Source organism: Eublepharis macularius, chromosome 15 (assembly GCF_028583425.1).
Source record: "Eublepharis macularius isolate TG4126 chromosome 15, MPM_Emac_v1.0, whole genome shotgun sequence".
NCBI lineage: Eukaryota > Metazoa > Chordata > Lepidosauria > Squamata > Eublepharidae > Eublepharis > Eublepharis macularius.
Window position 1 is genome coordinate 50,425,323 of NC_072804.1, and position 27,396 is coordinate 50,452,718.

The 27,396-nt window shown below is 46.5% G+C and overlaps 1 protein-coding gene across 1 annotated transcript; it reads left to right on the forward strand.

Moving 5' to 3' along the window:
• The first annotated feature begins 343 nt into the window (after positions 1-343).
• Positions 344-27,278, forward strand: LOC129343589 (uncharacterized). The gene is made up of 8 exons (XM_054999881.1): positions 344-433; positions 4,770-4,883; positions 10,475-10,636; positions 11,668-11,814; positions 19,000-19,116; positions 21,462-21,623; positions 22,832-22,969; positions 26,886-27,278. The coding sequence occupies exons 1-8, from the start codon at positions 385-387 to the stop codon at positions 27,041-27,043; spliced, it is 1,047 nt and encodes a 348-aa protein (XP_054855856.1). The 5' UTR covers positions 344-384; the 3' UTR covers positions 27,044-27,278.
• Positions 27,279-27,396: the final 118 nt, after the last annotated feature.

The window sequence follows — 27,396 nt, forward strand, 5'->3', positions numbered from 1 at the left end:
ATGCTAGATGTGTTGTTTACTTGTTCATAGAGAAAGACAAGGTGGTAAGAGGTGCCACACAATCTGCTTTAGACTACTCACGGTCCACTGTGCAGTCTGGAGAAACATTGGTTGGGATGGGGCCAGGAAAAGATGCTTGCCACAGTTTCATGGCGTGCTAGAAAAACACATCAGCTGCTTTCCACTTTGGCATGATGACCCTGATCGTGTTCTTTATTTTGATTTCAAGCCGTTCCCGTATCCCACTGAGCCTGTTTCCAGGTGCTGCCCTGGAGCTCCTCTCTTTGGCTTATAAATCTCTCCAGGTCAGCCCCTTGTTCCAGCATCCATCGTCTTGGTGGATTCCTCTCCGATCTCAGTCCGTCTTGCCTCTTTCTCTCTACTATGAAGGCAGTCCTCAGCACATGCTTCCTTTGGGGCCTCTTTTCTCCAGGTAAGTTTAAAAAACAGACGTTATGAACTCTTTATTGTTTCTGGAAAGGGAATAGCAACTTCAAGTTATTTACAGTGAAATTCTAAGCGGGGTTATGTCATCAGAATTTGTTAGTGGGTCAGAACCTTTTTGGCCCATGTTAGAAATAGAGAACCAGCTATAGTTTGGGAAAAAGAAATCTTCGAAAAGCCCTCGTTCTCTCTGCAGAATAAAGTTGCATTTCCTGGGAAGATTTCACCTTCTGTGACAGGGAACAGATAAGGCCATAAAAGTTGTTAATTGTTTGGGACCTTTGAAGGGTCCTCTGGCCTTTTGCATATAAATCACCAAAAGAGCAAGGTGAGAAGGACCAGGACAAACAGCAAACAGCTTATCTCCAGGAAGAACAGGATATCTCAAACCTATAGCTAGTGAGGTGTGAACATTCCTTTGTAATTTGCAATGTAGCCAAATGCATATCAAAGATGCAGTCTATCTTAGAGGTAAAGGATGTATATACTTGTGTTTACAAGAAAGACCCTCAACGGAACTGTCTTTCAAGAACAAAGACAATGTAATTCATTAGGATGTTACTGAAGCAAGCCTTTAATATCTCCCTATAAAAGAAGGACAAACGAGGCACTTGGTACCATTCCCTTGCCAACACGCAGAGGCTAGCTAAGTCTCTCGGCTATGCAACGGGGGGGGGGGGGGGTCCCAGAGCTCTGGAATGGGGGAAAAGGTTTTTGTAGTTGTCTTATAATATTGCTGTGACTTGCATGCTAACTTGTATTCTGTATCTGTCTCTATAGCGCTCTAGAGGTCAGTGGGCTGGGCCCAGGTCTGGTGCCTTGCCCAACTGCTTGTATTCTTTCTTATTCTTTTAAAAAATAAAATTACTAGCTTTGGTTAAGAACTTTTCTGTGCTGTGTACATCACTTTCAGCCAGATACTTAGACCAGCAATAGGGAAAGAGCAGGCAGGCTTTATTCCATCCCAAGCCTTTGGTGAGGGGCTACCCTAGCAAGAACCGAACTCTGCTGGTGGGACCCGATCCCAGCAGAGATTTCCCGCCGCAGGTTACTCCAGTTTAAGGCCCCAGAAATCAATGGGCTTAGGCTGGAGTAATTCTTCTTAGGATTACACTGTTTGTCACACTAAACAAGGTACAATTTTACCAACATCCCTTCAGTTCCTAAACAGCATGACATGGGTTTGTAGGAAATGACCTACAGCTTCCCAGAGTATGATTTGATTTTTAAATTCTTTAATGTCAAATGAAAATGCCTATTAATTTACAGAAAAGGATCTTAGATGGCAGAACCCATTTTAAGGGGTGTTATAGAGTCCCTTCCTTATGAAGAAGGTTGTACTACCTGAAAAACTAATGGATCAGTTCTAGCATAGTTAACTGCTGAGTAAATAAGGATTACTTAGAATTTGACCCTTTCATTAACCAGGTTTTAAACAGAAACAATACATTTCGCACCCATTACTGATGTTGAACCAATTTAAAATAACTACTCTTCTTTGCCTACCTGTGAGAGTTGAAAACTCTGACAAAACTGTAAGAGCTCAAGGCATTTTATAATAAGAATAAAGGAACATAAGAGCCCTATTGGATCAGTCCAGCAGTCCATCTAGTCCAGCCTCCTGTTTCATACAGTGGCCAACCCGTTACTCTCACGAGCCAACTACAGGGCACAGAGACTGGGGCCTTCCCCTGAGGCTACCTCGAGACACTGGGATTCAGAGGTTCGATACCACTGAATTCGGACGTTCCCTTTAGTCACCGTGGCTAGTAGCCACTGATAGACTTTTCCTCCATGACTCTGCCTAATAGCCTCTTTCAGTGCCAACATCCCATTGCATTTATTTCGGAATGGATTTCAAAAAATAACAAAGGTATAGATCATTCCAATTGCATGCTGCACCATCAGAGAGTGTGCCCAGGGAGCGGCATTCCCCTGCTTCCCCCGCCCCAACTGGCCTGGCCCTGCAAGTCTATGGCAGATAGACCTGAGCTCTATGCATCTGGAGACTAGGTCAACTCACCTTGAAAAGCCATGGCAAATAGATCTGGCCTTCGGATGAGTGTAGATCAGGTCTACCTGCTTTGCAATGACATGGTGAGTAGGCCTGGCTTTCAGACATGCAGAAGCCAGGTGTACTCCCCATGCAATGCCATAGCAAGTAGACCTGGCCTTCAGATGAGTGGAGGTCAAGTCTACCCACTAAACAAAGCCATGATGAATAGACCTGGCTTTCAGACTTTTCCAAAGGCCAGGTCTACCTGCCTTGCAATGCTATAGCAGGTTGTTCTGGCCTCTGCCAGTCCAGATGCCAGGTCTACTCTCTATGCAAAGCCATGGTGAGTTGACCTGGACTCTGCAGGTCTGGCATGCAAGTCATGTTGCCCCCACGCTTCTTCTCACTGCAGCAGATTGAGGCTTGGGGGGAAGCCTTGGGAGGTGGTGCACAAGCAAGTCAGGCATGCCCCATGACTGCCTGCCCCAATTGGGGCTGGGGAGGGCAGAGCCAACCACTATGCAAAGCCATAGTGCTTAGAACTGGCCTTCAGACATGCGGAGGCCAGGTCTACTCCCCTGGGCCCTTCTGAGGCCCAGAGGTTTGCTGGGACTGTGCCTGTGCCAGTGAGTCGTTGGAAACCCTCTAAGATAATTATGTTATAGGATTATCCCCACAACAAAACACCCTGTGAGGTGGGTGGGGCTGAGAGAGCTCTGGAAGAGCTGTGACTGACCCAAGGTCACCCAGCTGGCTTCAAGTGGAGGAGTGGGAAATCAAACCCAGCTCTCCAGATTAGAGTCCTGTGCTCTTAATCACTATACCAAACATGAAAACTGGGTGGGCAGAGAATTCTGAGAGTCATGTGAGAACAAACAGGGTGTGTGTCTCTAATGGACATCAGGTGTGAAAGGAAAACTATGGATAACAATGGAGAGAAAACCAATGTCCTTGTTCCCCCATGAATCTTAGGGTCAAAACACATGATATGCATGGGCAAGAGTTGGATCATGCACTGATCCCTGGGAATTGTAGTTTAAAAAACCATCCACTCAATGTGTTTCTTGGCTGGGGAGGGACAGGAGAGTTTCATACACTCTCTCTCTCTTTCAAAAATCCTCTGAGAACTTGGGGTGGAGGTGGGGGGGAATGACAGAGACAGGGAAAAAGCTGAGGAGAGAAACCCGCCCCTCCAATTCTTCTTCTCCCAGCAGGGACTCATAGCTCAGATTCCCCCCACCCCGCCCCGTCTCTGAAGTGAAGCAAAACCAGCTGATTGGATTTTTGAAAGAGAATCAGTCTCTCTTTGAGAGAATCTCTTTGAAAGACAATCTCTTCAGTTGAGCGGCTGTTCTTTGCAAGAAAATCCACTTCCCTCGGAGAGGGGGGGGGTGTTAGACTACCATTCCCAGGAGAGATTGTGAGACCAATCAAGTGCTCTTCACATGAAGTTTGTCTCGTGTGTTCTGACCTTTAGTTGCAAAGGTGATTTCATGCACAATTGCATCAGTATTCTGACTAGACATGGGCACGAACCAAAAAAAATTAATGAACCAGCGGATCGTGGTTCAGTGCAGACGATGATCCCGAATTAGCGAACCACAATGAACATTTCCCGTTGCCGAACCAGTTTGTGGTTCATGGAGGCCAAAGCAGAGCGCGCCGGTGTTCCCATGATACAGGAACGGTGGGTGCCCACTGAGCTTGGCTCCAGAGCCAGGCAGCAGCCCTGGAACCAGAGGAGATAGATCCCTATCCCCCAAAGCCAAGCTCAATTGTACTCTCTCAGTCTCTCTCCCCAAAGGCTAGCAAGTGGCAAGCAAGAGCTCTGTCCCACTCCACTGCTCGCTGAAAGTGAAACCCACCCTGGGAGCCCACTGCTATTTATAAGCACAGGTCCCATTGAGCAATGCAGGAGGTCTGTGTTTGGCCATCAGAGCTGCCTATCAGGGTTGAGATTGTTCCCGAACCGCGCCTGAATGCAATGAACCAGGCCTCTCCCGACCACTGGTTCATTGGCCGTGGACAAGCACAAACCACCGGGTCACGATTGCGCGATCGCCATTTTCGTGGGTTTTTGAGGTTTGTAATGCAGTTCGTGCCCATCTCTAATCCTGACCCCCATGGAAAACCATCCTGGTTTGGAAGCAACCCAAGAATACCTTTCAATCCTCCCCTTAAAAATTCCAATTTCTACACAGCAAAGAAATGTTGTACCACTGGAGTCTCTTAACTGGAAACATTTCTATTATTTGTCAAGTATTTTGTGATTCACATAGGTAGCAGCGAGGTTTCTCAACCAACATTACCATCTCTCTCCTGTCTGCAGTGGCACTACTGCAGTGTTATCACTGTGTGGGAGAAGGTTGTAAAACACCAGAAATTGAGAACTGCGCAGATGACCAAGATACTTGCCTTGAGGTAATATCTGAACTATCATTAGGTAAGTGAGCTTCACCAAGGGGCATGTTCATTATTTGGAGTCATAAAATGGAAAAGCAATGGCTGTACCAGTGGACAGAAGAAGAAACAACCAAGTGCAAGGTGGAATTGTTTCTTAAGGGATCAAAACACCTTAATAAACTCTTCCACCGTGCACCTGGTTGTTGTTTCATTATTTGGACCCTTCAGCATCAAAGGGTATGTTGTAAATATAAACGAGGCACTGAAGACCTTTGATGTCACCTCACGTTAATTGCATCTGCCACTTCCATCGCTGAGCTTTAGCACACCTAACCACAGGATACACAGTTCTTCGGTGGGGTCGAACTCCGTGTAAGGATTGTCCGAAATGCGCTTGCCATTTCTCCACTTGAGTCTCAATTAGACATGGGCATGAACAAACAAAAAAAGAATCATGGGGTTCGTGGTTCGTGGGTTTTCACGAACCATGAACTCCCACGAACTGGTGCAAATTCATGAACCAGTTCGTGGTTCCTGGGGTTTAGCAGCAGATGCTTAGCAGCAGGGAAAGGGGCATTTAATCATTTAAAGGGCTCTTTCCTGGCACTTGCAAGGGGCAGGTCCCTTTGAACTATCAGCTGGCAGGGGGGAATGCCCCCTGCCGCCTGCCAGCTGATAGTTTAAAGGGACCTGCTGACTGCAAGTGGCAGGGCCCTTTAAACAGCCCAAACCGCAGCCCCAGCCCCACACTTACCTTGCTGCTGGGGTGGTGAAAGCTGCGGCCCCGCTGCCCTGTGGGCCCATGGCCTCCTCCTGTGAGGTGCAGGAAGGCCATTTTTGGCCTCCTCTGCTATCCTGCAGGCCCGCGTAGCAACGGAGGAGGCCAAAAATGGCCTTCCTGCCCCTCAAATGGCTGATGTAATGGCCATTTGAAGGATGCATAGGCCGTTTTTGGCCTCCTTCACTGCCCTGTGGGCCCAAGGCGACCATTTGAGGGGCGAGGAGGCCCTTTTCGGCCTCCTCTGCCACTCTGCGGGCCCATGCAGCAGTGGAAGAGACCAAAAATGGCCTTCCCACCCCTTACAGGAGGTGGCCGCAGGCCTACAGGGCAACTCCACCACTCCAGCAGCAAGGTAAGTGTTGGGCTGGGGGGGTGGGCTGGGGCTGAGGGGGGTGGGCTTGGATGGGGCTGGGGGGTGGAGCTTGAGTTGGGGCCATTTAAATGGCCCTGCCGCTTGCAAGCAGCAGGTCCCATTAAACTATCAGCTGGCCATTTAAACTGCCCCTTTAATACGAACCAAATGAACCAGTAGACCAGTTCATGGAAGTTCGTGGAAATGAGCTTCCATGAACCACTGGTTCACGAACCACGAACTGGCCTGGTTCGTGCGATTTTTTGGTTCATATTTAGGTTCGTCCCCATCTCTAGCCTCAATTCCATAACATACAGGGGCTCATTATAGGAATATGGCAGAAAGGGAGAGTTTGCTTATGCCCTTTACCAGTGCTATTTACCTGAACCCTATTTGCCCCAACAATGAAATCTTTGTGTACCCCCCATCAGCTAGGGAATCCTAAGGAAAAAATTGTACTGCTCAGGAGATTTTAGGTCAGGAAAATGGTGTGAGGGAGAAGGAATGGAAAAGCAATGGCCATACCAGTGGGCAGAAGAAACAACCAGGTGCAAGGTGGAAGAGTTTCAAAAAACCTTAATAAATTCTCCCCTCTCCTTGCACACCGAGGTCCCAGGCTGAATTGGGCCCGACACTCATACACATTAAATCCCTAGTAGGGAACTCACAACTCTATGAGCACTGCACAGACTGGAATGAAAGGTGCCGTTCTCAGCCAAGAGTTTTCAAAGGATGATTGATCAATCAGTGTACATGCATAACCACTAAGTACCACCCTCTAATATCTGAATCTGTCTCATTTCATGATCTGTCCTCCACAAGAGAATCTGTAGATCTCTGGGGAAATGCAAATGAATTTGAAAAAGACAACACACCCCAGATCACAACTCCTCCCTCTTCTGCTAATTTCTTGTCAAAGAGCAAAGGTGACACAACATCATCATGCTCGGAAGACCTGCCCCAACCACTCCCAAATTAAGTGGAGTGAAACGGCATCCTGCCACTCAAAAGGTTGCTGGAAATCAGACAGAAGTTGCTGTTCTCAGCTAATAGTTTGGCCCTGATCTTGTGTATGTCCAGCTGTTGCAGCTAAAAGACTTCTTTACCTAGCAGCTTCCTACACTTCTAGTTTGGCCCTTTGTCCATGCCATCCCAGCAAAGCAGAGTAAGTTATACAGATTGACTGCACCATCTCTCTTGGTCACCTGCTTCCACTGATCAATTAGGTATCCCAGGTGTCCGGCGATGTCTGGTGACCTGGGGGAGGTTTTTGGCCGGCTGGAAATCGCCCACCACTGGCAGACAAACTGGGAATACACACAGCATGCTCTTAGTGTACATGACAACATCACTTCCAGAGGTGGTGTTGGCCAGCCAGGGGGGTGCTCTCATGCTTCATTTGGGGGCAATTTCTGCCCCCAAATGGGCCGATTCTCAAAGAATTAGCTCCATGCATAGTGCCAGAGTGCTCCCATGGCTTTCCAAAGTGACATCATCTCCCAAGTACCAGAACCATGCATACTTTTCACACGTGCATGACAAGAAGCATACAACAGACACCAAGTAAGTACCAGGCTTCCCCCCTCCCCATACACATACACCGAGAGGGTATAGGGACCTGGCAACCATAAACTAGCAGGGTCAGCTGTGCACAGGATTGATAATTGCCTGGATGCTTGGTCACACGTCCTCTAAGAGCCAAGCTACAAGTGACAAATGACACTTGCCTGACAAGTGAACAGACTCACGTTTATTCCTTCCAGTTCACTTGCCATTCACAAGTGAATGGCAAGTGAACAGAGAGGAATACACGTGAGTCTGTTCACTTGCCAGGCAAGTGTCATTCGTCACCTGTAGCTTGGCTCTAAGCTTTAATGTGATTGGAGGAAGCCCCAACTCTTCCTCCCATTCCATGCATTCCTGGACAAACACAAGGAAAAGAAAGAAACAACGTGCCCCCAATGGCTCTTCTTTCTCTGTGAAAGTGGGCTGGGTGGAAAGCAGAGACAGATAAAGCTGCTGACGCCTCCAGCAACAGACACCAGAGCACTTTTTCCTTCCCAAACCATTTTGAAGGTGAGTGCGATCACACGTTAAACTTAGGTAGAGTGAGTCCCCCCACCCCATCACACGTAAGTTTAGAGCATGTGTGACCAGGCCTAGGGTTTTGGGGGGCAGAAATTTAAAGCAGCTGCTAAGAAACTGAACAGATCGACAAAAATTCTATTTATGGAATGAACAATCTGGGGAGAAAAGAGGAGATAAACTAGCTGCCTTGCTAGTGGAGGGACTTTGCACATAGTTTTTGAATAGTTTTCTACAGACAGTCAAAGAAAAGCCCCTTTTGAAAGAAAGTACTCGCTTACATTCCTGTCTAACTAAGTCATGCTACTTCTTACATGATCTTCTTTTCTTCTTTGTAAACAAGAGGTTGCTATACCTCAGCAGATTTTACTACCCAGATTTCTGGAGCTTCTTGAGTACTGCAGTATGCTGTCTTGCCATTGCCAAATTAGTGCCCCAAATAGTGTTTTGGCATCACTGATGCCTAGAGTTGCCATTCCCCACCCAGGGTAGGGGATCCCCTGATCCCACCTTTTCCACCCACACCCACTTACCTGGCTGGCAGGGGGGCTTGCTTCCTCGGGTGCCTCCTGCCTGGGTGACGTGGCATGCCCCCATGTAGGGGGCGCGCTTCCACACCATGACTGCAGGTAGCAGTGGTGGCAAGAGCAGGCCGCTCTCACCACCACCACTGCCACTGCTGCAGCCCGCTCTCACCACTGTAGCCCGCTCTTGTTCCATGCACAGGGGCCGCAGCAGTGAGAGTGGGCCACAGCGGCAGGGGGAGCAAGCGGCGGCAAGAGCAGGCTGCTCTTGCCACCACCACCACCTGCTCTTGCATGCCACCTCCCACTCTTGTGCGCCACGTCCCCTGTGCACCATACAAGAGCAGGCCGCAGTCGTAGCGTGAGCAGCCTGGATAGGCTGTGACAAGAGCCTACTTTGACCCAGGGTGCCCTTTGACCCTGCATGATGATGTCACTCCCAGAAGTGACATCATCATGTGAACTGGGGCACCCGCCGCACTATGTGCATGCTCAAAGGACACAGGAGTGAGTACCAGCTTCCAATCCCCCATTGGGGGACTTCACGGACCTGGAGATCCCCCATCAAGGGACCCTAGGTCCCTGGCAACCCTACTGATGCCATTTTCAAATGCTCCACCCACAGGAAGCTGTCAAAGATTGCCAGCCATGGGGTGGCAGTTCTAGATGTAACTGCTGGATAAGATATTCTTGGGGTTGTGATCTGGTGTGGAAATGAAGTTTTGGAAGAGTTCACCATTGAATATATTTTCACAATTCAGAGATGAGTGCCCAAAGATATTTATTAACAATATTGGGTCCAATTTTTTAATGATTATTTTTTCTAAAAGCAAAAACTCTAAGCAACACAATCCACATTCTCAAAACTCTGCCTTAGAAGGGTAAATGAACTTATGACCGGTGCGATTTCTTGTGCATTTTATTTTGATTTTTCTAATTTTGATGCTGGATGTAACTGTTTTTGGATGAACATGTTTTTTAATTTTGTGATGGCCTATGGCTAATGACTAGAGATGGGCACGATCCGCATTATGATAAAAAAAACCCACGATAATGGCGATCGCGTGATCATGACCCGACGGATCGTGATCGGCCACGGCCAACAATCCAGCGATTGGGAGAGGCCTGGATAGGGGCGATCGGGCTTGGATCGGGGATCCAGACACTCAGGCACCAGCAATCTATTCCCCTGGCAACGGAGCCAGGGGAATGCCTGAGCTGTGTTTGCCCTCCTTCTGTCACCCTGGAAACCTGAATGGAAGCCCAGCTTTCCTTGATCAGCAGGGCTTCCTTCCAACCACGGAGCTGCAAAGCAGTTACAAGTTGGGAGAAGACACTCAGGGGAGGGAGGGGGAAGGGGGTGTTCTGTAGCCATGGGCACTCCAATCTCATCCCTGCAAACCCTGATAGGCAGCTCTGGCGGCCAAACACAGACCTCCTGTATTGCTGAATGGGACCCATGCCATGGGCTCCCAGGCTGGGTTTCACTTTCTGTTAGCAGTGGAGTGGGACAGAGCTCTTGCTTGCTACTTGCTAACCTTTGGAGAGAGAGAAAGAGACTGAGAGAGTCAGCCACCGCCACAACCCACCTTCCCACATAGCTAGGAATACCAGCGTGCCCCGCTGTGGCATCCACGATTCACGATCCACGATCCATGATCCACAGCTCGAGAACGGGAGATGATCAGTGTGGATCGTCAATTTGGGATCGTCGCCGGCGCCGATCCATGATCAGCTGGATCGTTAATGTTTTTTGGATCGTGCCCATCTCTACTAATGACAATAAATCTTCTACTACTACTACCATTGGACAGAGATGATAACCTTGAAATGTTGAAATGTTGCTGGTCTAAGAAACTAGAAAGAATGTCTGTGTTTCCTTTTCACAGCCAAGAAATATCTACCAAGTTTCAGTGTTATTAACAAGCAATGTGGTACAGCCCAGAACTGCTTGGAAAACCTATTCACGGTTTCTACAGGAGATGGCGGGAGCTATCGTTCGAATATCAAGTGCTGCTACACTGACCGGTGCAATAACAGGAATATCTCTTGTAAGTTGCTTGGTTTTTCTTCAAAATCTTCTCTGAAAAAGCTCTTCGTTGTATTAAATGGCTTTTGTTCATTCTTACATGCAAAATGAAGGCCTCTACTTGAGGATAATGTTTCTATGGGCTAAGAAAACCCTTTACTCTTGACCGTGATTGAGCCAGCCTTCACTTACAACCTCTAGTCTTGAAATAAAAAAGTCTATTTTTGAAATGACACAGCAGGGCTATCTAACATACTTAAGGGAAGCAAATGTTATTCCTCTTTCTAACAGTAAATCTCACAACCATGCTGTGTGGTAGTTTAGCTGAGAAAGAGTTACTAGAAGAGGGGCCCGTATCATTTTTGAGCCCGTGGGCATCTTTCCAATTCTGACACACGGTGGTGGAAGCCGCCACAAAATGTCTTCCACAACAGGCAGAAGCCCACATCCAGAGGAAGCCCGGATGCAGGAGTAATTTAAAAATACACTTGGAAGGAGGCGAAAGAGAATTAAAAAAACACTGTTGTGGCTGCTACAGCTGAGATAATGTTAGTTTAATCCCCACAGCTCATTTATATTATGCATTTGTTTAAAATATTTTAAAGCTCCCATTCAACGCAAATTGGATCCCGAAAGCGGTGAACACAAAAACATTAGAATATTTGAAAAGTAGAACTTTAAAATAATATATAAAATTAATTTAAAACATCTAATCACCTAAGATATCAGATCTTAAGGACTAAATCTGAAGTCTTGATGGGTAAGAGCTCCCCTTTCACTTTCTCAAAACACTTTGTGGGTGCCATGGTGCTCACGGGCACCGTGTTGGGGACCCTGGCAATAGATCTTCCATGGCCATTTGGGATTTTAAACCTGGATCTTCCAGGTCTTAGTCAATCAATCTGACTTCTACAGTACTTTGGATTATTATTATCCTGCTTCCGTATAAACTTATATATAATTTTCCTTTTAATGTTTCTGTTCAATTTGATTCGTAAATAAAAATTTTCAAAAACAGAAGAAAAAGTACACTGACTGGGTTGATTTTTGCAGTGCCAGAACATACGGTACACCCTCCCAATGGGATAAAATGCCCAGGCTGCTTTTCCATCCATTCCACCGAGTGCCCGGAAGGGGAGAACATCACCTGCACTGGTGATGAGATGAAATGCATTGAGGGAGCCATAGAGGTCTCTACAGGTGAGCAGCATTACTTTGCATGTTCCGAGAGTTGATAGGTGCTTGCAGGGCTTTTTTTCAGAGGGATCTCCCAGGATCTGAGATCTGGCACGTCTGGGAAAAAAAATCACTTTACTGGTGGCCCCACTCCCAGCACCCAAAAACCCGTGGGCCATCTCCCCGGGTGGAGCTTCTCCGGGGCTGCCTGCTTCCCCGGCCTCTTCCCCAGGCCTTCCCTCTCTCCCTCCCTCCCTCTCTCCCTCCCTTTCTCTTTCTTTCCTTCTTTCCTTGCTTCCTTCTTTCTTTTCCTCCTTTCTCTTTCTTTACCTTCCTTCCTGAGCCTGGCTGGCTGAGGGCCAAGCTACAAGTGATGAATGACACTTGAACGGCAAGTGTATTTCTCCCTGTTCACTTGCCCGCCACTCAATCCACTTGCTGTTCAAGTGTCATTCGTCACTTGTAGCTTGGCCCTCAGAGGCAGACCAGGAGGCAAAAAGAAGGAAGAGAACGCCGCCCTCCTGTGACGTCGTCATGCATTTCTGGTGGCGTGCGCATGCTTTGCGCACGCACATGTAATAACAGAGAGATCCACTACCTCTTTTCCCAGGAAAAAAAAGCCCTGGGTGCATGTTTGTGTTTTTGTCTGAGAGGCACAATGGTTTGTATGTGCCCTACCTGTTGCATATGACAATATAAGTCAATTGGGTTGTGCTCCTCCTGCAGGGCTATTCTAGGCTATGCACCTCCAGGTACTGAGTAAAGAAAGGGGAAGCAAATGTCTTGTGAACATATGCACCTGCCTTATACAGAGTCAGGCCAGTAGTTTATTGAGACCAGGGTTGTCTACTCTGAATGGCTTTCCAGTGTCTCCAATTAAAACCTTTAAAATCACTGACAGCCATGAGCTTGAAGTCGAGTCCATAAAACAACAGCTGTTTCACTCCAACTGAATATGTCGGGGACTGAATCTTGGACCTTCTGCCAGCAAAGCAAGTGCTGTATCACTGGCTCGTGGCCTTACCTTCAAAATAAACGGAAGACGAAATTTTCCCTTAGCAAGATGAAATACCACTGTGTCCCACAAACCACCCCCAAACACTCTTTCTTAGGGGTAGGTGGGATTGCTGAACCTCCAGATGGGGGTCTGGAAATCTCTTGGAATTCCAACTAACCTCCAGACTACAGAGCTTAGTTCCCCTGTTGACAATGGTTGCTTTGGAGGATGGACTCTATAATGTTAAACCTATTGAAGTCCCTTCCTTCCGCAAACCTTGCCAATGTCAGGCTCCGTCCCCAAATCTCCAGAATTTACCTACCCAGAGTTGACAACCCTAGGAATAGGGAACCCTGAGAAATGTCATGAGGTGAGGCAGTTGCAGGAAAGAGGAATCAGCAGAAATTAGCAGATTCGTCCGGACCAAATCAATTTTTTTAAAAAAGTTGATACGAATTTCTTATCCGACCACATCTGCACAATCTGAATCTCTCACGGCATGCCCAGAAAAGCATCCCAACTGAGTGCCATCTCCAGATTCAGAGGTCTGTACCTAGGGTTGCCAGTTTCCTGGAGATTTGAGGGTGGAGCCAGGAGTGAACTGGGCTTAGGGAGGGGAAGGACCTCAGTGGGGTATAATGTAGAGTTTCCCTTCCAAAGCACCCATTTTCTGCAGGGGAACTAATCTGTGTAGTTTGGAGACCTGAGTCTAGTTCCCTGCTGGTCTGATTGGAAAGGATCCATTTCTTGAGTCCCGATAACTTCTCTAGGGGCCTGGGCTTTGATCAAACTCGTACAAAGGATGCAAAAGATAGGAAATTCACTGGAGGCCTGGAAGTATAGGACTGAAGTATTGTGCAGGAGAAAATTCCCCTCCTGAGTGGGAAATTTTTGACTTTGGGGTTTGTTAGATACATCATTCCTATTCTGCTCAATGCTATCCTCAAGGCTTTGGGGGAAAGAGACTGAAGTTAATGTGTTTTTTTCTGTCACAGGTATAACAGATGAGGTAATAGACATATCATTCCAAGGCTGCACAACACCAAACATGTGTTACCTTCCACTTCCAGAGACAGGTGTATCCGCTCATCAAATGCAATTCACCATCAAACGACTGCAGTGCATGAAAGGCTACCAAGTCTTGACGGGGTAGATGGGAGACTCCAAATCCCTCCCTTCTTAAGGGTCCACAATTTTTGGAGACAAAGAGGATATAGCGGGGGTGGGGCAAGTGATTGACACACAGAAGGGATGGAACTCAGGACTCCTGGGCTGTCTTTTCTGTAACAGGTGGAGGTGTGGGACACAAAGGGGAAGGGGGAAAGACTTTGGGGTTTGGAGGCTGAAGCTAAGCGCAAGCTGATGTGTGGGATTAGTTTCCACTGAATCATAATCAAAATAAATTGGCATGTCATATACAGCATGTTCCGAGTGTGTGCTTCTGAGATGGTTCATGTGTCAGGGGACAGAAAGGGGGGCAGAAAAACGGGAATATGAGCATTATTGCATACCCAGTCCAGCTTCATGCAAATAATGGGTGAGTGAACAAGCCACTTAACTGATCCCCTCTCTGTGAGGAAGCACCAGAAGATCCCTCACCAGCTTTAAGCAGACTTTCAAGGGATTATCAGGGAGAACCATAGAGGTGTGACACAATAGTTTTATTTATTTATTTATTTCACACTTCTATTCTGCCCTCCCCGCAAGTAGGCTCAGGGAGGATTACAACCCACTAAAATACAGTAAAATTCCACCTCCATAAAACATTTAAAACGTCATTAAAATAAAAGCATATTTCTAATTATACAGCAATCAGCCTTACAAATTAAAACAGGATGGTGGACATACTTCACAGAGAAAGTTAGATTTTATACACCCCTTGGTTCAGACCAGCAGAAGCCCAGACCTCAGCCATGTGCCTGGAGGAACAGCTCCGTCTTACAGGCTTGGTGAAAAGATAGTAGGTCTTGCTGGGCCCTGGGCCATTTCCACACGTCTCACCTTCTGCCGGAACATTGTGGAAGACAGTGTCTTCTCGTGCGAAATCATACCAGGAAGACGCAATTTCGTACAAAAGTCCCGGTCGACAGCTTCTTCCTGGTGCCATTTCGTGCGAGAAGACGCTGTCTTCTGCGATGTTCCGGCAGAAGGTAAGACGTGTGGAAACGGCCCTGGTCTCAGTAGACAGAGCGTTCCATCAGGTGGGAGCCAGGACCGAGAAGGCCATGTCTCTGGTCAAGGCTAAGTGGGCTTCCTTAGGGCCAGGGACCACCAATAGCTGTTTGTCCCCTGATTGTAGTGTCCTCCAGGGAATATATGGGGAGAAACAGTCCCGCAGATATGCTGGTCGCAGTCCACATAGGGCCTTACAGGTCAGTACCAAAACCTTGAATCTGCTCCACTGGAAACCAATGCAGCTCATGTTATATCGGTGTTATATGTGCCCCACTTGGCACTTGAGGGGATCAAGGACCACAGAATCCTTTGCTATATTTCTATTTGGGGTACATTTTTATCCTGCTCTTATTCCAAGGAGCGCATGGCCATAGATATCATAGTCCTCTCCTCCATTTCATCCTCAGAAAAACAACCCTGTGAGGGAGGATAGGAGAGAATGCCTGGCACGAGGTCGCCCTGCCCTTTGTAAGGTCACCAGAAAAGAAGACTCCCAGAATGAGGAATGCTTTAAAAAACTTTATTATGAAGAGCAATTCACAGTGCAGTTCTAAGCAGAGTTACACGCACCTGATCCCATTGACTCTGCTTAAAGTTAGGATTGCACTGAAAGCCAACTTTAGAAAAGCTGCCGCACGGATTTTGTGGTTGAATTTTGCTGTACGCCAAACCTGGGGGCAGGGGTGGGGGGGAGGGTAATGCTAGACATGTGTTGTTTACTTGCCCATAGAGAAAAGCAAAGATTGTATAAAGTAAACCTACTTCAGAAAAGCTACTCCAAGGCTTTTGGGTTTGGATTTTGCTGTAGCTCAAATGGGGAAGGGGGGTAGTTCTAGGCATGCGTCATTTACTTGCCTCTATGGAAAGAGAAGATTATATGAGGTGCCATGCAATCTGCTTCAGATTGCTTACCCTGCAGAGTTTGGAGGACTGAACGGATTCGAGGAAGGATGCTTGCCAAATTTTCACGGAGTGCTGGATAAACCTATCAGCTGCTTTCAGCACTGGCATAATGATTATGGTAATAAACTCGGTTATGAGCCTTTCCCGTATCACATTGGGCTAATTTCCAGGTATTGCCCTTGGGTGCTTTTTCTTGGCTTATAAATCTCTCCAGGTGAGCCCCTTGGTCCAACATTCACTGCCTTGGTTCATTCTCTCTGATCCGAGTCCTCCTTGGCTCTTCAGTCCTCCTTGGCTCTACCATGAAGGTGGCCCTCAGCATATGTTTCTTTTTGGGCCTCCTTTCTCCAGGTGAGTTTAAAAAACAGACATCCGGGGATCTTTATTGTCTCTGGGAAGGGAATGGGCCACATCTAATCTGATGCATTTAGTCACCCTAAAGAGGGTACAGTTTTACCCTCATCCCTTCCATTCCTAAACGGCATGATATGGGCTCCTGGAAAACAACCTACCATTTCCCAGAGCATGATTTTTAAATTCTTTAATGGAAAAAGAAAATGCCTATTAATTTGCAGGAAAGGATCATAGTTAGATGGCAGAACCCATTTTAAGGAGTGTTGCAATAGAGTGCCTTCCTTATAAAGGGGTTTGTGGCACCTGAAAAAGTAACTGATTGATCAAAAACAACAACAGCATTCGATTTATATGCCACCCTTCAGGACAACTAATGTCCACTCAGAGCAGTTTACAAAGTGTGTTGCTCTTATCCTCACAACAATTACCCTGTGCGGTGGGTGGGGCTGAGAGAGCTCCGAGAAGCTGTGACTGTCCCAAGGTCACCCAGTTGGCTTCAAGTGGAGGAGTGGGGAATTCAACCTGGCTCTCCAGATTAGAGTCCTGCCGCTCTTAACCACTATACAAAACTGCTGTATAAACAACAATGATTCAGAATCTGACCATTTTATTATCCTAGATTTAAATAGAAAGAATGCATTTCTTGCCCATTATTGATATTAAACTAATTTAAAATAACTAGCGGTCCTGTGGGAATGGTCAATGTGTTTTCCTTAAAGATTTTTGAGAAACATCTCAAACTATATCTGAAAAATATATTTTTCTTAAGTCTTCTTTGCCTTTCTGTGAGTGTTGATTGTCTGGATTGTAAGAGGCCAGGGCGTTTTATAATAAAAATAAAAGAAAATAAGGAGAGCTCCGCCAGGTCAGTGGTCCATCTACTCCAGTATCCTGTCTCACACAGTGACCAACCAGTTATTCTAGAGGGCCTCAGAGGTTCACTGCCTCTGAATGAAGACCCCTTTAGTCACCATGTCTATTAGCCTCTGATAAACCTATCCTCCATGACTTTTTTAAATAGTGTCTTTTAGTGTCAACATTCCATTGCATTTATTTAGGAATGTATTTCAAAAAATAACAAAGGTAGAGATCATTCCTGATTAATTACAGTTCAATATTTATAACAGTGTATTTATTGTTCAAATGATGCACCCTCAAGCAATAGCTTCCTCACGAAACCTGAATCGCCCCATTCAGAGAGAGAAAATCTGTCGTAATGGGCAAGTTGGTTCTTCTGGCACTTCGAAATTCTTCTGTCTGCTTTCCTCAGCGACTCTCGCAACACTGGTTGGCCTTTTCAAAGGACTATCTTTTGATTCCCTCTCTGGTTTTCTCCTATACTTTGCTGTGGGTTATCCAGCTCACAAGGCTGACATTTTACTGTCTGGGATGTGGTGGGATTTTTGATATCTTTCTAGTCCCTTCACAGTTTCCTCTCGTCTACAGCATCCTTATTCCTCCCCTTCCCTACAACTTTTCCCCCAGAGTTCCCCTCCCTTTCCTGTCCACACACCTCCCTGGTATGCTCCCACCCCCCACCCCCCACTTCTTGTTTCATTCTCCTCTGGCCATTTCCTATTCAAAGTTCACTACCCATCTAATTTCCATGGAACAGGGAAGCAGGGAGGGAGCCAGGGGCCTCCTGCCAATTCTCTTAAATGAATTTATTGTAGGGTTGTTGCCTTGCTTGTCTCAGTAACTGATACGATCAATATTTATACAGGGAGGGCAAATGAGGGCATGTTTTTTGGTGTTTATATGGAACTGTGTCTTTTCAAGTGGGTAGTTGTGTTCATTTGTAGTGGAAGAATAATATACATGAAAGTATTTTTTTAAGTATTGCGTTATTCCTATGATAAGCTCATGTGGTGTTTTTTTTAACAAAACAGAAATGCCCACATCTTAGAGCCAAGCTACAAGTGACACCTGACACAGGTTGGACACTTGTCAGCTTCCTTCAAGATTTGATGGGAAATATAGGCATCCTGGTCTTGCAGCTTGGCTCTCCATTTAATTGAAGTTTACAGAAACCCTCCCGCCTCACACCCAGCGGAGGGGAAGGGGGGTGCCCGGTGAGAGCTCGATGCCTGCACTCCCCTCCCGACCGCATGTTCTTCCTCCCATAAACTGCCACTCTGTAAACTTCAATTAAATGGAGAGCCAAGCTGCAAGACCAGGACGCCTACATTTCCCATCAAAACTTGAGGGAAACTGACAAGTGTCCAACCTGTGTCAGGCATTACTCATAGCTTGGCTCTCAGCCTACTCTTTAGGCATTGGGAAATGAATTGTGTGGTGGTATGTCTGTAAACTCATGGAGGCTTTTTCCCTACAGTTTTAAAGAGTTATTGCATTATTCATAAGCAATGTGACCCATGGTCCTCAAAATGAGAAAAAATAAAACTGGGTGGGCAGAGAATCCTGGGAGTTACACGAGAACAGAGTATAGGGGATGTCTCCAATGCACATCAGGTATGAAAAGAAAACCCTGGATAACAATGGAGAGAAAACCGATTTCCCTGTTCCCTCTAGAATCTTGGTTGCAAGGGAAATTTCATGCACACTTGCATCGGCAACTTGACCACCATGGAAAACAACCCTGGTTTCGAAGTAGCCCAAGAATACCTTTCGACCCTCCCTTTGAAAGTTCCTATTTCTGCGCAGCAAAGAAATTTTTGTACCGCTGGAGTCTCTTAACTGGAAATGTTCCTCTTCTTTGTCAAGCATGGGGGGGAAGTGAGGTTTCACAACCAACATTATCGTCTCTCTCCTGTCTGCAGTGGCACTGCGGCAATGTTATCACTGTGAGGGAGAAGAAGACTGTCAAAATCCAAAAATTCAGAACTGCACAGCTGAGCAAGATGTCTGCTCTTCGGCACTTACTATAAACTCACAAGGTAAGTGAGAGGAACTTCACCAGGGACAAGTTCATCATTTGGACCCTTCAGCATCAAAGATATATTGTAAATATAAATGAGACAGTGCAGAACTTTGATCTCAACTCATATTTGTTCCAATCTGTCTCTTCCAATACAGAGTCTTAGCTCATTTAGGGTCTAATCACAGAAAATACAGTTTTGGGGCGGGGCCCAAATTTGATAAGGACAGTAGCCCAGCCACAAATAGAAGCATGAATAAAGTTCAGAGTATATAGCTGAAAGGTACAAATACTGCACTGTTAAAACAATTTGTCCACTTGTGAAATAAATACAAAGGTTCCCCTCCTCAAAAATAACATATCAAGTATGGAAAATTCACATATTTCTTCCAGTGGGAATGAAACTCAAGGCAGTAACAATTCCAGTTCATAACTCTTCTTACAACAATAACAATTCAGTATACAACTCTTATAACCACAAATCTTCTTTCAGCAGTAAAAAATCAGTTCACAATGGGTTGTTAATTTCATTCCCATTTTGAGTTGATCTTCAGCAGCGTTTCCCTTATCTTCAAACAAAATATACTGCCAAAAAACAATCCCAGAACTATAAAGTTTATATGTAATAGCAAAGAATAGCAAAAACACTAACCCTACAATTCCAAGTGTACCAGTTCCATGCTTGGGAACTGCAGATAGATCCAGGAGGAACAACAAACATGGCCTGCAAGTATTCAGAACTCAGTTCCCAAAGACGTTAACAATACTGCATAAAACATGTTTACAGTTTTTTCCAAAAGCAAAAAGTTTAAGCAACAAAGTCCATATTTTTATCCCAAACAACAACAACAATCGATTTTTGTGTGTGTGTTATGTGCCATCAAATTGCCTCTGACCTATGGTGACTAGACATGGGCACGAACAGCATTACGAACGAAAAAACCCACAAGCCGTTCGTGAGGCTCCATTCTAAATGAACAAGTGGTCGTTGCAAGCCTCGTTCGTTGCCTTGGTCAGCCGTTCGTCAAGCCAGACAGTCTGGGGCCTTTCAATCAATTCCCCTGGCAACGGCAGGGACTGAACTCTGTCTGAACTCCTTCTGGCTTTCCTTCTGGCTTTAACTCTTCAAAGTACTTCCAGCAGAGAGTCCCGATTTTGCTACTGTGAAGAGAAAATAACAACAAAGGGGGAGACCCATGCATCATGCCTTTCCTGGGGTGCAATATCTCTGAAACCTGGGGGGGGGGGGGTCTTTGGAGGACAGTGAGGACTATGTCCCCTGCAAATTTGGTGGGTATTGGACATTGGGAAGGTCAGTTTGTGGGGTGTTCGAAGGGTTCTGCCCATTGCACATGGCAGGAAAGGGCCCTTTAAACTATCAGCTGGCAGGCGGCAGGGGGGGAATGCCCCCTGCCACCTGCCAGCTGATAGTTTAAAGGGATCTTTAAGGGGCCACAAACAATGAACATATTTGTGAACAGGGTCATGTTAGTTACTGTTTGTTGTTCATTGTTCGTGGATGGCAACGAACAACTAACAGCTTGTTCGGTTTTTTTTCTGGTTCATGCCCATGTCTAATGGCGACCCTGTGAATGAAAGACCTCCAAAACATCCTCTCATTAACAGACTTGCTCAGATCCTGCAAACTGGAGGACGTGGCTTCTTTTATTGTTTCCAGCTATCTTGTCTTAGGTCTTCCTCTTTTCCTACTGCCTTCTACTTTTCCAAGCATTATTGACTTTTCCAGAGAATCTTGTCTTCTCATGATGTCACCAAAGTACGATGGCCTCAGTTTTGTCACTTTAGCTTCTAGGGAGAATTCAGGCTTGATTTGATCTAGTACCCATTTATTTGTCTTTTTGGCCATCCATGGTATCCACAAAACTCTTCTCTAGCACCACATTTCAAATGAATCCATTTATTCCTGTCAGCTTTTTTCACTGTCCAGCGTTCACATCCATACATAGCTATGAGGAAAAGCACAGTTTGGATTATCTTGATCTTGGTTGCCAGAGAGACATCTTTATCTTTCAGGATCTTCTCTAGCTCCCTCACAGCTGCTCTTAAGAGTCTCAGTCTTCTTCTGATTTCTTCATTGCACTCTCCCTTTGGGTTGATGATTGAGCCAAGGAAGAGAAAATTTTGAACACTTTCAATTTCCTCATTGTCAACTTTAAAATTGTGTTGTTCTTCAGTTGTCGTTACTTTTGTCTTCTTGACATCCTGCTTTGGCGCTTTCTTCTATAACTTTTTAAAACTTGTATAATTGTAATTGCCTGATAAAATTTAAATAAGAGAGATTATTGCCTGGAAATGTTGCTGGTCTAAGATATTAAGAAGGATATCTGCTTTTCCCCCTCACAGAGAACTCCGATAGTTTGGGCTTCCCTATTGCTGTCAAAAAATGTAGTAAATCTCAGGAATGCATGAACAACTACTACAGCATTTCTACATCAGATGGTAACAACCTTCGTTCGAATGTCATGTGCTGCCACACCGACCTCTGCAATCATGAGCAACTCAATTGTACGTAGCTGGATTGTTCTTCAAAACCTTCTGTGTCTATGGAAAAGCTCATCTTTATATTAAATGGTTGCTGTTCATTCTTACAGGGAAATGAAACTCTGTGTTTGGAGGACACTTGCATTGGGACAGGAAAGTGCCTGAAACTGGTTGAGCTAGCCTCCATTTATAAGCTTTAGCATGGAATCAAAATTATCTAGTTATTTCTGAAAGAGAACACTTAAAGGAAGCAAACATGACCCTTCCTCCAGTTAATCTCACAACAACCCTGTGTGAGGCTGAAATAGAGGATGGAGGAATGGAGAAAATAGAGGATGGAGAAATAGAGGATTCTTTTGAAGCCTGTGAGGTTCTTTGGAATCCTGACACAGGGTGTTGGAGGCCACCACTCAATGACAACCACAGGCGGGGGAGCCAACACAAAATTACCACCATAGGAGGCAAAGCCACACACCCAAAGGAAGCCCACATGCAGGAGAGAAGAGGGGTAATTGAAAAATATACTTGGGGACAGGACAAAAGAGAAAAAAAACCCTAAGACTGGTGTGATAGCTGCCACTGAAAGTATTTTAAACTGAATAGGCAATCAAGTTGATTTAAAATAATACTGACAATAATTCACTAAAGACATGGAACTGCTTAAAAAACCAGATCTTCAATGCCAAATAAGAAGCACTTGCCCCACCCACTTCATAGAAACATTGGTGGGCAACAAGAAATGTATTGAGAGGCTCCATGGCACCATGGGTATTATATTGAGAACTGCTGTACTAGATCGTCTATGGCCCTGAGCGATTTTATTTATGCCTCCTTCGTCCTAGTCCATTGCTCTGATTACCACCTTTCACTGGACTATGGGGAGTCTACTGTGTCTGTCTTACCTTGTCTTTCGGTTTGTTCCTTCTTATGTTTGTGTTCATTTGAATTTGTAAATAAATTTCTTAAAAACAGAAGATTAAAGACTAGTTCAGTGGCACCTTTAAGAGTAATCAACTTTATTTTAGCATAAGCTTTCGAGAACCACAGCTCTTTTCATCAGATGCATCTGACAAAAAGAGCTGTGGTTCTCGAAAGCTTATGCTACAATAAAGTTGGTTAGTCTTAAAGGTGCTACTGGCCTCTTTACTATTTTGCGACTACAGACTAACATGGCTAACTCCTGTAGATTAAAAACAGAAGAAACCGTGTGCTGACTGGATTGATTTTTGCAGTGCCAGACCGTGGGGGAAATCCCAACGGTGTGATATGCCCAGCCTGTTTTGCTGTTGACGAAGAGTGCAACGCAGTGAAGATCAGCTGTACAGGCGAGGAAACTCAATGCCTTAAAGGAACTGCCAACATTGCTATAGGTGAGTTGCATTACTTTGCATGTTGCAGAGTCTGTGAGTTTGCATGCGAGAGACAGAACAGCTTTGTATGTGCCCTACTTTCTGTGTATGACCATGTTAGTCAATTGGATTCAGCACTTCCTGGAGGGCTACTCTAAGTAGGGATTCCATTCCCCCAGTGGGGGGGGCAGAGATCCCGTTTCCACCTTTCGCTCCTTGCCACTGCTTACCTGGCCAGTGGAGGGACAGGTGGGGAACGGACCTCCCAGGTGTGCTCCTGAGACCAGTGAAACGATGTCACTAATGTCATCGCAGCACCCTGAGAGTGCTCCTGCACTTCACAACAGGCTGATTCCAGGCCAAACGGGCCCGGAAGTGATGTCATTGCACCCAGCATGCGGGGAAAAAGAAGAAGGGAATCCCCAGGTCCCCCTCCCTCTGAGAGGGTAAAGGGACCTGGTAACCCTAACCCTAAGCTATGCATGTCCAGGAACTGAGCATAGAAAGAGCAGGACAAAATTCTCATGAAGAGCAACTTTATACTGAGTCAGACCAATGGTTTCTCTAAGCCAATTTTGTCTGCTTTGACCAGAAGCAACTCTCCAGGGTCTCAGGTTAGGGCTGCTAATCCCCCAGTCAAGGCAACAGATCCCCCACTCAAAGTCTCTGCCCCCCCACACCACTCACCTGGCTGGTGGGGGAGAAAGGCATAGAGAATGTGCCCAAGGGGCAAAATACCTCAGTGGGCATGCTCCCAGCACGTCATGATGACATCACTTCCAGGAGTGACGTCATCGTGCTGGCTGCAGGAACGTTCCTGCGCTTTGTTTGGGGGTAATTCTTTATTCGGCCCTGTGAGTATCAGGTTCTCCCCTGTTCCCACTGGGAGGATGAGGGGACCTGACAACTCTGTTCCAGATTAAAGGCTTTCACATCACCCACAATTTACGGCCTGCTTGAAAGACAAAGGCTGACTATAAGTAAAGAAATAGAGAGGTGCTTAGGTTCAGCTGAATATGCAGGGGGCTGAATATAGGGCCTTATCTGTGCAAAACAGATGCTCTGTCACTCACCTTCAATTATATGGATGGCAAAATTGTCCATTAGCAAAAGGGAACTGTCCTGGCTCAACTCTGCCACTGTATCCCACTGACCCCCATAAAATCTTCTTTCTTGGGGGTAGGGAACCCTGAGAGATGACATGAGGTGCAGCCACAACAGGAAAGGGGAATTGGCAGGAATTGCCAGTTTAGTCTGAATCCAACCAATTATTCTCCTCCCCCCCTCAAATAAAAGTCATATGCATTTCCTATCTTTCCATATCTGTACAATTTGATTTTTCATTTCATGTTCAAAACAAGCATCCCTAATGACTGTTAGCTCCAGGTTCTGAGGTCTGTACTAGAGATGGGAATGAACCGGAAAAAAACCGAACCGTGAGGTTCGTGGTTCATCACATTTCATGAGCCACGAACTTTCACGAACCTGCCCCGGTTCACGAATTGGTTCGTTTTGGTTTGTGACAATGTGACTTCTGAGCCAGCAAATCACAACTTCCAGGCCAGCAAAAGGCCACTTCTGAGTCAGCAGAAGGTGCAAGGAGTCCATCCCCTGTTGCCTAGGAAACTGATTAATTGGTGCCAGGCTGTTAGCAGTGATGAATGAAAAAATGAACCAAACGAACCAGCCTAAAGTTCATGGTGATTCATCAGAAATGGGCTCTGACAGACCGCTGGTTTGCGAACCATGAACCAGTGCAGTTCATGCTGAATTTTGGTTCGTATTTCGGTTCACGCCCATCTCTAGTCCGTACCTATGGAGGGCCCCCTTGGCATGGTGACAGCTCTTTTGGCAGCAGCTTTTGTTTCTCCCTGCCAGTTGCTCCACTATAAGCTTCTCCTCCCTGGGAGAAAAAGAGAGAGACTGTACAAGTGTGCATGGAGCATGAGGAACAGATGCCTAAGAAGGGTCATATTTGGTGGGGAGTCTTGAAAGACATGATTCTGCCAGGCAAGGGGCCACTGCTCAGGAGCTGTTGATGCTGGAGTTTCCACGAGGTGTTTGTACCAACTCTAGCCCTCGATCCAAGCCAATATTTTAGACCCCCTCAGGATTCAGCACATGTTAACTTAGTCTATAATTTACACCGGGCTTGAAGGATGAAAAAGAAAGTTCAGTTAGTTATTGCTGTAGGGCTGTATAGATAAGGAACACCTGGATAAAATCTCTGCATCAGTTTCCAGCTGTGCTGCCTCCCAATGTTCATACCTGATCTTCTGGATAAAGGCCAGAGTTTGGTCCAGAAAGCCAGTCTGGTGTAGTGGTTACGAGTGTGGGACTCTAATCTGGAGAACCGGGTTTGATTCCCCCCTCCTCCACTTGAAGGCAGTTGGGTGACCTGTAGTCACTCACAGCTTCTTGGAGCTCTCTCAGCCCCACCCACCTCACAGGGTGTTTGCTGTTGTGGAGATAATAACATACTTCATAAACCACTCTGAGTGGGTGTTAAGTTGTCCAGAAGGGCGGTATACAAATCGAATGTTGTTGTTGTTGTTGCTGCTGCTGCTGTTGTTGTTATTATAAATCCCAAATACATGGGAACAAGGTGTGCTAGACTCGAGATTGGTTCCCTGCCTGTCTGCTTGGACAGGAACCATTTCTTGAGTTCCAACTGGCCTCTGCCTTCTAGCATTGCCAAACTTGGGGAACAGGAACAGGGGCTGGAGTTCTCCCAGGATTATAACTGATTTCCAAACTACAGGGATCAGTTCCCCATGAGAAAATAGCTGCTTTGGAGAGTGGACTGTATGGCATCACATCATCAAATGCCACCCTCCTCAGGCTCTACTGCCAAATCTTCAGGAATTTCCCAACCCAGAGTTGCCCTCTCCTGTATGGCAGCATGCCTCCATATTGGTCTCAGCTTGTATTACACTCATACAAAAGAAACAAACAGTACAAAATTCACTGGAGTCCTGGAAGAATAGGTCTCAGCTACTAAGCGGGAGCGGGAGGGAAGGCAGCATGGGATAGCCTGATCTCGTCAGATCTTGGAAACTAAGAGCCAAGCTACAAGTGACGCCTTACACAGGTTGGACACTTGTCAGCTTCCCTCAAGTTTTGATGGGAAATGTAGGCATCCTCAGGGGCGGCGCAAGGGTTTGCCACGCTCATGGCTGGCCGGCCAGGCACCCCCGCACGCGCACAAGCACACGCGTGCACCAGCCTGTGTGATGACGTCACGCATGCCGTCATCACAGGAGCGCGTGCGCCGCCACCGGCCGGATTGCTGCGGCGGGCGGCCTCCGAGCTCTCCCGCTCAGTTGTCTACATCGCCGCAGATGCCTGCCCGCGGTGGCTGCACCTGGCTGGGGACTTGTGCTGGCGGCGGCAGCGGCACGGGGTGGGAGGGATAGGAGGCTGGTGCTTTGTGGCACGCGCTCCCACCCGCCGTGTCTCCTCCGGCGCTCCCTCCGGCACCCTGCGCCTGCAGCCACCGCCGACCTGGCCTTAATAGGTGCGCCAGCCCCGGGCATCCTGGTTTTACAGCTTGGCTCTCCATTCCAGCTGCAAGACCAGGATGCCTACACTTCCCATCAAAACTTGAGGGAAGCTGACAAGTGTCCAACCTGTGTCAGGTGTCACTTGTAGCGTGGCTTTAAGCAGGGCCAGTACTTGGATGGGAAACCACCAAGGAAGCCTCTGCAGAGGAAGGGCCTGTCAAACCACCTCTGCTTCTCTCTTGCTTTGAAAGCCCCAGCAGGGGTTGCCATAAGTCAGTTGTGACTTGATGATACTCTACAAGTAGAGACGGAAAAAATTCTCCATCTGATGTTATATTTTTTACTTCAGAGCTTGCTAGAAACGTATTTCCCATTTGGAGCAATGCTGCCTCTCAGCATTGAAACTGATGCCGACGTTCTTTTCACTTCCACAGATTTACTTGGGGAGGAACTGCCTGTATATTTCCAAGGCTGCACAACGCCAAGCGCGTGTCACGTTCCACTTTCAAAGCTAGATTTAGCCAACGATGATATGACATTTACCGTTGTCGAAAGGCAGTGCTCCAACGGCACTGAAGAATTGATGGTGTAGATGGGAGAGTCCACATCCCTCCCCTTTGCTGAGTCCACTATTCTTGCACAAGGAGAGAGACGCTGGAGGCCAAGTGATTAGAACATGGAAAGTGTAGCAAACAGGATTCTTGGGGTGTCTTCTCTGTAGAGGGTGGAGGTGAGGGGGCAAGCAAGGTGGGTTTGGATGCTGGAACTAAGCACAGGCCGATGTGCAGGATAAATTTTCCCTGAGGCACAAACAAAATAAATCTGCATGTCCAATACAGCACATTCCATGTGTATGTTTCTAAAATGAATCATTCATGAGTTGGGGGCAGAAGGGGGTTTGCGGGTGTGACACAAAATGGGAATCTCATGCCTTTTGCAGGCCAC